The sequence below is a fragment of the Anabrus simplex genome, chromosome 2, assembly GCF_040414725.1.
Source record: "Anabrus simplex isolate iqAnaSimp1 chromosome 2, ASM4041472v1, whole genome shotgun sequence".
Classification (NCBI taxonomy): Eukaryota; Metazoa; Arthropoda; class Insecta; order Orthoptera; family Tettigoniidae; genus Anabrus; species Anabrus simplex.
This window is the reverse complement of record NC_090266.1, coordinates 344495039-344507938: the sequence shown is the minus strand read 5'-3', so window position 1 is coordinate 344507938 and position 12900 is coordinate 344495039. Positions and strand designations below refer to the sequence as shown.

Sequence of the window (12900 nt, the reverse complement as noted above, 5' to 3'; positions counted from 1 at the left end):
TTGAATGTGAAGAAGCCATTGTCTCGCTCCCTCCTCGTCCAGTGTCTGCTGTAGATGTGCATGCCGCTACAATTTCTTCTTCCGTGATATTGGCGTAGCCACTGCCATATCACGTCAGCGCCCTGTGACACTCTAGTAAATCTTCGTTAAACTCGACAAAAAGCATTTTACAGTACAGTATTGCCATCATTTATTGTACAATCTATGCAGGAACAGTACGAGTACATTGAATCAAACTAAAAAGCGAATAAGTTATTTGGCGTACTTTTAGTTACGTCCTTGCTGTCATAGTTAAAACTTATCTAATGTGATCATTAAATTGTAAAAAAGTCTACAAATCTGTTCCAGATCAACGACAGTCTGATAAACGAGGTTTTACTGTAAGTTATAGATTTACACAGCGACTAAGGTGAATAATAAGTGCACGCATGTGGAATTGGTCCGGTAGGCCTACTGGTGGTACTGGTACTTAATCTAAATGCAGAATGAGGACGTAAAGCGATTGCCTGATGAATTAATATTGATTTGTGAATCCTCAAGTAAAAAAAAAACTTCCGAAAACACATCTTGAGTAATTCGCCGCCATCTTTTGTACAATTAGGTATTCTCTTACTGCAGTTGGCTGGTTCAATCCCGACTCAATCCGATGATACTTAAAGGTGCTGAAACATGTCGAACTCATGTCGTAGACTTACTGGCTCGTCCTGCGGGACGAAATTCCGATACCTCGACATCTCCAAAATCTGTAACAGTAGTTAGTGGGACGTAAAACCTTTATTTATTTATTTATTTATTTATTTATTTATTTATTTATTTATTTCCGTGGTGTCCCATTTTCACACCAGACAAATGCTGGGGCTGTACCTTAATTAAGGCCACGGCCGCTTCCTTCCCATTCCTAGGCCTTTCCCATCCAGTCGTCGCCATAAGACCTATCTGTGTCGGTGCGACGTAAAGCAAATAGCAATATATATTTCAGTGGGTATAGTATCTTCTACCATGATGTGTATGCTCTGTTCCAGATGACACGGTACAAGCAAGCGGAGTTCGAAGAGGACGATAGCAGCAGCGTTGGGTCCGTGCAGCTCACAGAGGGCGTGTCTGCCACTACAACGCACATACGCTACCATACGGTCAGTTCTCTAAGTTAGTTCTGTTGTTCATCTTGATAAAAAATTGTTTTCACAGAGTCGGTGCTTGCCGATGGTAACACACACACACACACACACACAGAGAGAGAGAGAGAGAGAGAGAGAGAGAGAGAGAGAGAGAGAGAGATGCATGCTTTTGTTTTGCTGGTGGTTTTTGGTCGCACCGACACAGGTCTTATGGTGACGATGGGATAGGCCTAGAAGTTGGAAGGAAGCGTAAAGCCCCTAGCAAAAAAAAAACCATGATCACAAAACTAGGGATCTAATCAACCTACGTTGCAGATATGTTTTAAATTGTCACTAATAAACATCCACCTAACCTTCATTAAGCATAATCACAAAAAACGAGAATCTTATCAACGTACGTTTGGTTATGTTAACTCGAGAAACTTCTTCCCAAACTGCAGGTTCAACTAGCCTTAGTTATCTACAATGTTCAACTTTCATAATTTCTATCACCTCTATCACAGCCAACAACACTACCAGCAGACAAGACGCTACCATAACATCACAACACCTTAACGTGAATATGTTAAACGCAGAACAAAATTTTAACAAAAGTTTCAGGCTATCCCTTTTCTTATGAATTCAAATTTCAATCCTTTGAGGCCAATACTCGACAAGCTTCACTTCGACATGTTGGATGAGCCAACTAGTTTCAATTTATGGACGAACGGGTTTACGTGGAATTCAAACCATAGGATTATCACAAAATATCACTTCAAACCGTACTTTTTCCATCTGGCACCTTACATACAAATCCCGGCATCAAACATACCAACGTCATGGCACAGGACACTCAAGTCTGGAACACTGCACACAAAATATGCGCCTCAGGGGCTCACAACTCCCTGGATCATAATAAAACGAGTGAAACAACACATTACACAAAGCAACGACACAAAATTCCACCTGCATAATATCTCACGATTAGGAACTACACATTACTCTAAAATAATGTTTTAACTTCAAATTTCACTGATGCTCGTATCTCGAAATGTGTTTAATATTACCTCGAACTATCATGTCTTACTCCTGACCTTATACATCAGTTTCATATTACAATCCTTCAAGATTACTACATTTCTTACTGGACACGCTACACATTTTATTATTAATTGTATTTAATTTTAATTCTAAGCTGACACTGAACCCAATTTAGCAGTCATGACCATTTTACACTCCGACACTACGTTGACGATAATTTAGCAATAATAACCATTTTACACTTTCTAACGCCGCAGTAGGAACTATTCAAAATAATAATAATAATAATAATAATAATAATAATAATACTTTAAAGCTTTCTGATACAACAGAATATGATAACATTTACGCTTCAACAGATCGACATGTACGCAAAACCACACGTGATATATATATTGCTAGTTTCTTTACGTCGCACCGACACAGATAGGTTTCATGGCGACGATGGGACAGGGAAGGGCTAGGAGTGGGAAGGAAGCGGCCGTGGCCTTAATTAAGGTACAGCCCCAGCATTTGCCTGGTGTGAAAATGGGAAACCACGGAAAACCATTTTCAGGGCTGCCGACAGTGGGGTTCGAACCTACTATCTCCCGAATACTGGATACTGGCCGCACTTAAATGACTACAGCTATCGAGCTCGGTCGTGATATTTGCAGAAAATACTTATACATGAAATAAAATAAGGTGAAACACTGCCTTGAAAGAAATAACGTTAACACGACAAAGCACATATTATTTACATAGAGGAAAGAAAAATTCCATAGTCCCTCATTTTACAGCGAATCCCAGCCATTATTCCAATCCAACGATTTGCCTCTACGATATTTATTCCGGTGGTCCGCTACCCAAGTCTCTAACTTCCCTCAGAGGTTCAACGCGCAGGAAACAAGCGCAGCGTGGAAGCATGGGATCCAGCTTCCCTACGTTCCTGGTTGCTACCAGAATCGATGGAAAGACTTTAAGCTGGAGAAGTCTATCTTTTTCAGTAGACACATTGATGGTGTCTACAGCGAACTCATGACTTAAAGAAAATGCGCAACGATAGCCCGTTATTGAAGACGTGCAGTGCAGTTCAGGCTGATCAGTTGCTCAAGTGCAACCACTTTGGTAAAATCTCCATCAAAGTGGAACAGCACAAATGCTTTAATCTGGTTCGTGGAGTCATTTTCCACCGCGATTCCATTTTGAACACTGACGATTAGTTGATGGAAGACATGAAGCACCGTGGCGTAACACACTTCCGGCGCATTGCGCGCAAAGACAACGGCGATGACGTTGTCACAGGTGCGTTCATTGTCTCCTTCAAATTGTCAGTGTTTCCAGAGAAAGTTAAGGTTACAACATATCGTTGCGATGTGAGGCCGTACTTGCCGCATCCCATGCAGTGCTATCAATGCCAAAGGTTCCGGCACATGGTATATCATTGCTCGAATCCGTCTGTGCGTGGCACAGGTGGAAGGGAAGCTCATGGCACGAAATAACGCACACCCCCAAACAAGTGCACTAACTGCCCTGGTCTTCATTCCCCTCAAGATAGATACTATCCACTCTGAGTGAGAAGATCCAGGAGGTCAAGACCCTGGATGGTCTTTCCTACTAGGAAGCGCGCCGTAAGTATAATTCCATGAATGCACCAGTCAAGACATTGTGATACCACAGAGTCTGCCAGTTTCGTCGTTTGCTTCGTTAACACATGCGAAGATCGCTGCACCCAAGGCGGCAATTGTTCCTGTGAGCAACGCCGCAAAAAGTAAAAGCTCGAAGGTGGGGACCACCCAATCTTCGACCACAAATAAGCCTGTGCCGGCCAGGAAATCCAACCCGGCACAGCAGGGGGAGAAGACAGTGTCACCCTCCCCCGAGAGGTTGGCGAAAGCGCCCAAACCGGCGGAGGCGGCATCGTCGACCGGGGCTGGGAATCAATCTCCCAGCCCGTCTAACCAAGGGACGAAGGCGAAAAAGAAAGACGCCCTCACTAGGTGCTCTCCCACCCCTCCTGCAAATGGGGAAACAGCAAATCCACCTGCTGGAAAACCTGAGCGCTTCCCTCGTAGGAGGGATCGTCGCTCCCGAAAAGCGTCTCGAAAGCTCAAGGCGTGTATCTATCTCCATCCTCGGATGGAGAGTTAGTGTAGGTTAAAAAGCGTCTCGTCGCTTATAACCTAAATACCCCCAATAGTCCACACTATGTCAATGTTACAGTGGAGTTATAACGGTTTTGATATGCATCTGAGTAGCGCCAGCTAATCGGTCAGTTCGCGGCGAGTATAGTCTGTATTCAAGAAATTAATCTCAGATCAGATCATCATACTGTCCTGAGAAATTTTAGACTGTACTCCATGGAACGGGATTTTACCAGTCGAGCTTCCGCTGGCGTTGGCATTTTCACTCGTTCTGACATCTATAGCGAAGCAGTTCCGTTAAGAACCCAGCTGGAGGCATTAGCGGTACGTGTTTCGTTTCCCGTTATAACTACAGTTTGCAGTGTTTATTTCCCCAGTAGGCCAGTCCCTTAATATCAATGATGTAGGGATAATTGATCTTGTAGATGAACTAGACGGTACAACGTAAACATTTCTCGTGTTTACACACAAAGATGGTCTTACACTGCTGATTAATGTGAGCGACATCTTTTGTACAGTTTTTAGGCACAGTATTTACCCCTTTCAGTAGAATAACTATACAATCTTTGTCTTCGTGTATTATCTTTAGTGGAAATTCTAATTTGCATACCCTCCATTCCTCGTTAATTCCTTTACATTTTCTTATTTGCTTATCAGTTAAGTATGCATACAATTGCTTTTCTGTGTCAGTTACAATAAAATCTTTCTCACTTCTAATGTGTACAAATTCTCGTATGTTATTTTGCACTGGTGTCGGGAAAGGAAGTATTTCATACAATTTACAAGTCTTTTTGTCACTGAGAGGCATCACTATTACTTATAACAGCATATTCTTGTTAATAAATGCATTTACGTTTACAATCTTATAGATTAAATGGTCGTGAGTCGTTCCCAGCTCAAATGGTGGAAATTGATCGCTAGATTTTCTATAGGCTCTTACAATTTCTGTTGGGCTTAAAATTTGCACAGGTATAATTTTAATTGTGCATACATTATCCCTGATGCTATTACCGTATATTGATCATACAACTGTGATATCAGATCCTCAATTTCTAACAGCTGCCTATTGACCGCAATTTCTATATCCATTTGCGTAAATACTTGCTTTAACTGACATTTTCATTTTTGAGAAATTGTTTTATTTGTTCTAAGCTTTTACTCAGACGTAACTCATTAGCCGTTACATAATATAAAGTACTATTGACCGATTGTAGAGTTGATTTAACAACGGTCAACTGTTCCTTCGTGATTTTCAGCATCGACATTTGCTCTTTCTCTAACTCTGAAAATTTTATTTTGATAGTATTCGGAGTCGTTTTCCTCTAATGTGCCAAATAATGTTTTAGATATAGTTCCTATAAAATTGAAAATTCCTCTCTTTTCGCGTTTACTCTTTTCTTTAGCGAATTACTTTATAGTATACTAGCAAGGTACCCGTGCTTCGTTACGGTATTATACTAAAATTTATAATTGAATGCTTATGGTTTTAGATATATAATCCGCCGAAATTCGCGATCTGACTCGTTTACTGCGAGAATTCGCCAAAATTCGCTATCTGACTCGTTTTCTAATAGATTACGGCAAGTCTCCCTCCATTTGTCAATCCTTCTTTCCAGCAATCGATTTCGTACTTCCCGGGCTAGGTCCAGGTATTCCACCCGGTCAGTTGCGTCCCTAAATCTTTGCCATCTTTTCCTATAAGCATTTTTAATATGGATGAAATCCTTCAGGAGATCCGGCGTGGTGTCGTCTTTGGTGCCTTGGAGGTTCTGAACCCGCAGCCGGACTGCATTCTTAGTCATTTCCCGTCCAGGACCCGTTTCCAGCGCGGTCCGCACATTTGACGACGGTCCAGAACATTATTATTATTATTATTATTATTATTATTATTATTATTATTATTATTATTATTATTATTATAGATGTTCTGGACCCAACAGCAAGATGCAAGACCGCTACTTAGCGGTAAATTACATCTGCTGCCATTGTCATTGTTGAGAATGTGACCAGCACCATTGTCGCGCGTAGGCAAGTGTGGGGGATTTCTGGCCATAGGAATGACATACTTCCGTGCATTATTGACCTTATCCCTTTCACTCCCGATACATATACTATGAGAATACGGGTGCGTAATTGCCATTTCAGAAGTGATTATGGTCTAAATATTACCAAAAATTAATTTTTTCCCATTTACAAACGCCACTATGGGTATTTTTTGACCCCTCACAATTGTATCAGATTCACTGAGGCAATGAGGAGTGTTGAGATCTTGCGTTTGTCATCCTAAAATGTGTTTCGTGAATGATAAACTACAGAGAACTTGAAGTACATTTTTCTTAAAATTAGGGATAGATAGTACAGACTGTAATGTAAATTAAAACAGTTATAACTACGTGAAAATATACTGCCAGCAAGTAAAAATACGGTTCAATTGTGAGTGCAGGGAGCGAAAGGATTATTATAGAAGTGAAAAACTGGACGATCAATCTCATTCCTATCGTTTATTTCAAATGTGTTTCAATTTTTATTTATATGCCAGGAGAAGGTACTGTAATCTAAGAACGTTCTCCGAAGGGAAAGATGGCTCTTGAAAATGAACCCAGGAATGATTAAAAATGATCTGTTTATGATCAGAATAAGTACATCGAAAATCTACAGCCTCTTTCCAGTCATTCGACAGGGTCAGGGATGGAATGAAACAAGCCCCCATCTAGCGGCGACAATAGGAATTGTGCCGGCAGCCAAAACCTGTCGCACTTCCCTGGGGCAATGATTAATGGATGACAAATGAAATGAAATTATATTGGACAGTGTAGCTGGAATGAATGATGACAGGGAAAACAGGAGTATCCGGAGAAAAACCTGTCCCACCTCCGTTTTGTCCAGCACGAATGTCACATGGAGAGACCGGGATTTGAACCATGGAACCCAGCTGTGAGAGGCCGCCGCGCTGCCGCCTGAGCAACGGAGGCTCCTTATAAATACATTATGAACAGTAAAATCAATTGGTCTCAACTCCTTTTACAACCAACCGCCGTTAAGTTTATTTACCCCCCCCCCCCCACCCCCAGAAAAAACTAAAAGAAGGCGTGCTTCTTTATGTTTAAAGGAGATTCCAAACACCATTGTTTACGTCTATTACCTTCAGTTCTCAGATTAAAATAATTCACTTTTTCACTTTCACACTCCCCCCCCCCCCCTCAAGTGAAATTTCCGGCAAAAAATACTTGTTTCTTTAATAGTAGAGGATCTTCTAAATACCAGTTATCACGACTGTAACTTCTTCAGTTTTTGATTTATGTGTCCTCATGAAAGGAATTCAACTCCTTTTCACTCACGCCTCCCAAGATGATCCCCGCCAAAAAACGGGCTTTTCTTTGTCTTTAAAGGAGATCCAAATACCAATTTTCACGTCTGTAGGCCCTAACAACTTTAGTTTTTATTAGATATAAGTATTCTCATACAATTAAGTCAATTAATTTTTCAATTCTTTCACCTCCATCCCCCCCCCCACCACATTCATTGGATTTCCGAGAATTCGTGCTTCTTTACTTCTAAAGCAGATTCCAAATATCAAATTTCACGTCTGTAACATCTTCATTTTTGATATAACAGTAGCCTAATTAAAAGAATTCAACACCATTTTCAGTCACTTTTACCCCCCCCCCCTCCACCCAAGTGCTATACCCGAAAACTAAAAATACACGTTTCCTTATTTTTACGGAGATAAAAATACCATTTTTCACTTCTGTCACATGTTAAGTTTCTTGAGATATACTGTATAAATTCTCATTTTAAAATTTAACCCCCTTTTTAGTTCCCCGTAAGAGGAGTTTCCAAAAACAAATCGCCTATGTTTCTTTACATTTACAGGAGATTCCAAATATCACTTTTTACGTCTGTAACATTCTACGTTTCTCATATATTCTGTAGATACTGTCTTTCAAAAAATTCACCCAAATATGTCACTCCTGTTTAACCGCCATTAATTGGATTTTCCAAAAACAAAAAATACGTGTTTCTTTATTTTTAAAGGAGATCCCATATCAAAATTTTCAGTTCTGTAATATCTTCATTTTCTGAGATATATGTACCCTCATTAAAGGCATTCAACCCATTATTCACCCTTTTACACCCCTCCTATTGGGATTTTCTGAAAACAAAAAATACATGTTTCTTTATTTTTAAAGGAGATTCAAAATACCAATTTTCACATCAGTAAACGTTTGAAATTTTAGGATGTAGATACACTCATTTTAAAAATTCGCTTCCCTTTTCACCCCCCCCCCATTATTTGGATTTTCGAAAAACGAAAAATAGCTTTTTCTTTATTATTTTAAAGTAGATCCCAAATACCAATTTTCAGGTCTGTAATATCTTCAGGTTCTGAAATATAATTAGCCTAATTAAAGGCATTCATCATATTTTCACCCTTTTCAACCCTTCCTATTGGGAGTTTCCGAAAACAAAAATATACGTGTTTCTTTATTTTTAAAGGAGATTCTAAGTACTAAATTTTTACATCTATAAACTTTAAACGTTTTGTGATAAAGATACACTCATTTTAAAAATTCACCCCCTCTCACCCCCCATTAATTGGATTTTCCAAAAACAAAAAATACGTGTTTCTTTATTTTTAAAGGAGATCCAAAACCCCAATTTTCAGGTCTGTAATATATTCAGTTTCTGAGATATAAGTATCCTCATTAAATGCGTTCAACCCATTTTTCACCCCTTTCCACCTTTCCTATTGGAATTTTCCGAAAACAAAAAAAAAATACGTGTTTCTTTATTTTTAATAAAGATTCTAAATACCAACTTTTACATATGTAAACTTTCAAAGTTTTGAGATATAGATACACTGATTTTAAAAATTCACCCCCCTTTTCACACTCCCATTAATTGGATTTTCCAAAAACAAAAAATACGTGTTTCTTTATTTTTAAAAGAGATCAAAAGTACCAATTTTCAGGTCTGTAATACCCTCAGTTTCTGAGATATAATTACCGGTATCCTGATTAAATGCATTCAACCCCTTTTTCACCCTTTTTCACCCCTCCTATTGGGATTTTCTGAAAACAAAAAAATACGTATTGATTTTTAAAGAAGATTCTAAATACCAATTTTTACATTTGTAAACTTTTAAAGCTTTGAGATATAGATTCACTCATTTTAAAATTTCACCCCACTTTTCACCCCCTTAGCGACGGAATATCCAAAAATCCTCTCTTAGCGAGCACCTACATCTTAATATGAATGTATCCCCAAAATTTCATTTCATTGTGTCTAAGTAGTTTTGGCTCGGCGATGATGAATCAGTCAGTCAGTCAGTCAGTCAGGACAAGCTATTTTATATATATAGATTTTAGTTCTTCAACCTTTTTCAATCGGCTTGGTTCTAGTTGTAATTCGTGTCGGCAAGTGTGATTTCATTCTTGCTGTAATTGATAACACAATGTTTGGATGTTTTGCATATTTTTCTGTACACCAGTGTACGCATTATTTAATTTACTCAAATTTGCGTAAGTGATCAATTTCCATTCTATAGAATATAATTGCATTTCCCCTTGATTCTTAAAAAACACCTGGTGTTTTCTCATAAGGCATAATCTGAAAATCTAACTCCTCTCCCATAAAATTTAATATACATATTAAAGCTAGTATACAGACTATTTTCGTCTTGGGATTTTCCATACCGTTTGTCGTATGACCTGTAAAGGAAACAAAACTTCGCTATACTTTTCTAAGTGTAGTATTCTATCTTATTCTACTCATTACATCTACATTCTACATTACAATCACTATGTATGTAGGGGTTTGCTATTAATTACATGTCGCCTTCCAGTACGTGGGCACTTATTTGTTAAGTGCAGGACTCAGCTTTTCCAGCACTGTTGCCTTTTGCGAGGTTTGCATCTAGGCTGTGGCCTTGCTATCTGTCTTTTCGTGACAGGTACTAAGGATATATACGCACTGATATCCCCGTTCCAAAATTCCTTGGCTTCGATATCCCCAGGTTAAATTTCTAATTCTCTTCAAAAAATTTGCACGCAGTTTGGCACGGTATTTCTACTAACCACACCAGCAACAATAGATAGTTCTAAAAAGCCGTTGGGATTGTGAAGAGCGCAAGACCATCGTGGCCGAAAGGAAGCCAATCCTTCCATACACTCAAATATACAATTTTAATCTGTTCCTATGCACCTTAATTAATTTTCCCTTTCCGTTAGTTTTTAGAAGACAGTTTACTCCATCAGTTCGTTATATTTCATAGGGGCTTCTGAACGGAGGTTCTAGCTTACGGGATCTACCCCGTTCCAACGTTTCATCCCTTAACAATACCTTATCTCCTACCTGTAAGGTCATGTCGTGCTGTTGTTTGTCGTACCGTCCTTCTGTTTTTCCTTCTCTTTATTTTATTAGTGTTTTTCGAGCAAGCTCATGGTTTTCTTGTAGTCTGCGAGTTAAATCTTCGACTACATTTTGATACTCATTATATAACGTTTCAGGGCTCCTTTGAAGGACTCCAGAAATATTCGCATTTCTTCCAAATATTAACGCATAGGGCGTAAATCTCGTATTAATGTATTTCGACGTATTATACTCGAACGTGGCTGTGGGTAAATATTCATCGCAATCATTTTGATCCTTGCAAATATAGTGACTCAAGTACTCGGTGAGCACTCTATGTGCTCTCTCTATACTACCATTACTTTGTGACCAAAGTGCACTTGTGTGTACCTTTTGAATTCGTAAAATTTGCACAGCCTTTTAAAAGTTTGACTCATGAAATTACTCCCCATGTCAGTCAGAATTGAGCTCGGTATTCCAAATATACTAATAATATTCGTTACCAATGCCTTCGCCACATTTTCAGCTTCCTGATTAGCCATTGGTACTGCAACTAAATATTTGGAAATTGGTCCTGACAGGTAAGTACGAACTTACGCTGTCTTTCGGTAACCAGTAGGGGGCCTATGACATCCAATGATACCTTTTCAAAAACAGTATTCCGAGTATCTGTTATTACTAAGGGTGCTCTGATTTCCAGACCTGTAATTTTATTTCTCTGACGTGAAGGACAGGAGCGTATAAAGGCTTCCACATCCTTCTTAATGTTTGGCCACTAAACAACGTCTTTTAATCGCGCCAATGTTCTTGTGATCCCTTGATGTCCACCTACAAGGGACGCATGGGCATCACGTTGTATTGCTAACTTTTCCTCCTTCGTTAAATCCTTACGCTCCTTAGCAGGTGAACCTTCTTCCTCGGACTCATTCTCCTTTGCTATTGCGTCCTCGGAGTTAGTCTTTGGTTCGTACCTCACTTCCTGACCTCTCTGCTTCCACGTCCACGAGATCATTCCGCTACTTTTTTCTTTCGGTACCACCTGTCTCAGCTGTCCCTTGGGATTTAATTTCATTTGAATTCACTACTTGCACCGCTTTTTCTGGCACAATGGGAATTCTGCTCAATGTATCGGCATTCTTATTTGTCTTACCCATTTTGTATACTATCGTGAAATCATATTCAGCTAATTTAAGCCTGAACTTTATTAACCTGGATGACGGGTCTTGGACATTGAATACCCACTTCAGTGGCTTATGATTTATTTATTTATTTATTTATTTATTTATTTATTTATTTATTTATTTATTTATTTATTTATTTATTTATTTATTTATTTATTTCTGTACATGGCGGGGCTCAGTCTATGAAGCCTGCTATTATGCCAAATCATATAATTGTACACCTGTGTAAACAGAACATTATAACTACTTAAAATTAAAAATAAGTTTAATATAATTTAAAATTAACGTGAAACGTAATTTAAATGAAATATAAAGTATCATAATTTGTTTTTAACATTTTAAAATTAATTTATAGTATTTACTATTATTGAAACTATACCTCGAAAATTGTCAATGTTACTAATCTTACATTTACATTTTATTAACTTGACTCAATCTAACATTTGAGGGTACTTCTTGGAGTAAATTATTCTGAATGTAGATAAGTTCCAGCACATTCTTTTGAATACCTTTAGGTTGCTTATGTCTCTAATTCCAGAAACGTATGGTCCCCGGTACTAATGAGTTGTTATACAACCTACTGTGGTGAATGGGGATGGACAACAGGGATCGTGTTGATGACCTTGCGGGTGTTCTACCTGAGGGAGAGAGGTAGCTGAAATCTATTCTCAGATAGTCTGGTTTACCTGTTCGCAGTATTTTGTGCAGAAGAGAAACAGTATGGTGCTTACGTCTATCGCATATTCTTAACCAGGACAGCTGATGGAGGAATGGGCTGATATGGGAATGGAGCGGAACATTTAGAATGAATCGAATGCAGGCATTATGCGCCCGTTGAAGTTTAGAAACAAGTGAATAACTCACGTTATTATAGACTACGTCACCATAATCAAATATTCTTAGTATTAGTCCTTGAACGAGCAGTTTCCTGGTTTTGACAGGAAGAAAGTCCCTCAGTTTGTGCAGTGAGTGTCATGAGCCGAATACACGTTGACAAATTTTTGTTACGTGCGCTGACCAACTTAAATACTTATCAATTATTCCAAGGTTCTTAACGGAGTCTTTAAGTGTTACAGGTGTTTGATTGATCTTGATAACCGGTATATT

The 12900-nt window shown here is 38.8% G+C and overlaps 1 protein-coding gene across 1 annotated transcript in view; it reads left to right on the top strand.

Moving 5' to 3' along the window:
- Nep3 (Neprilysin 3) overlaps positions 1-12900 on the top strand; it is a 465936-nt gene that overhangs the window by 204528 nt on the left and 248508 nt on the right. Inside the window, exon 2 of the mRNA XM_067140749.2 lies at positions 1023-1133. Coding sequence (XP_066996850.2) covers positions 1023-1133 — 111 coding nt within the window. The remainder of the gene's footprint in view (positions 1-1022; positions 1134-12900) is intronic.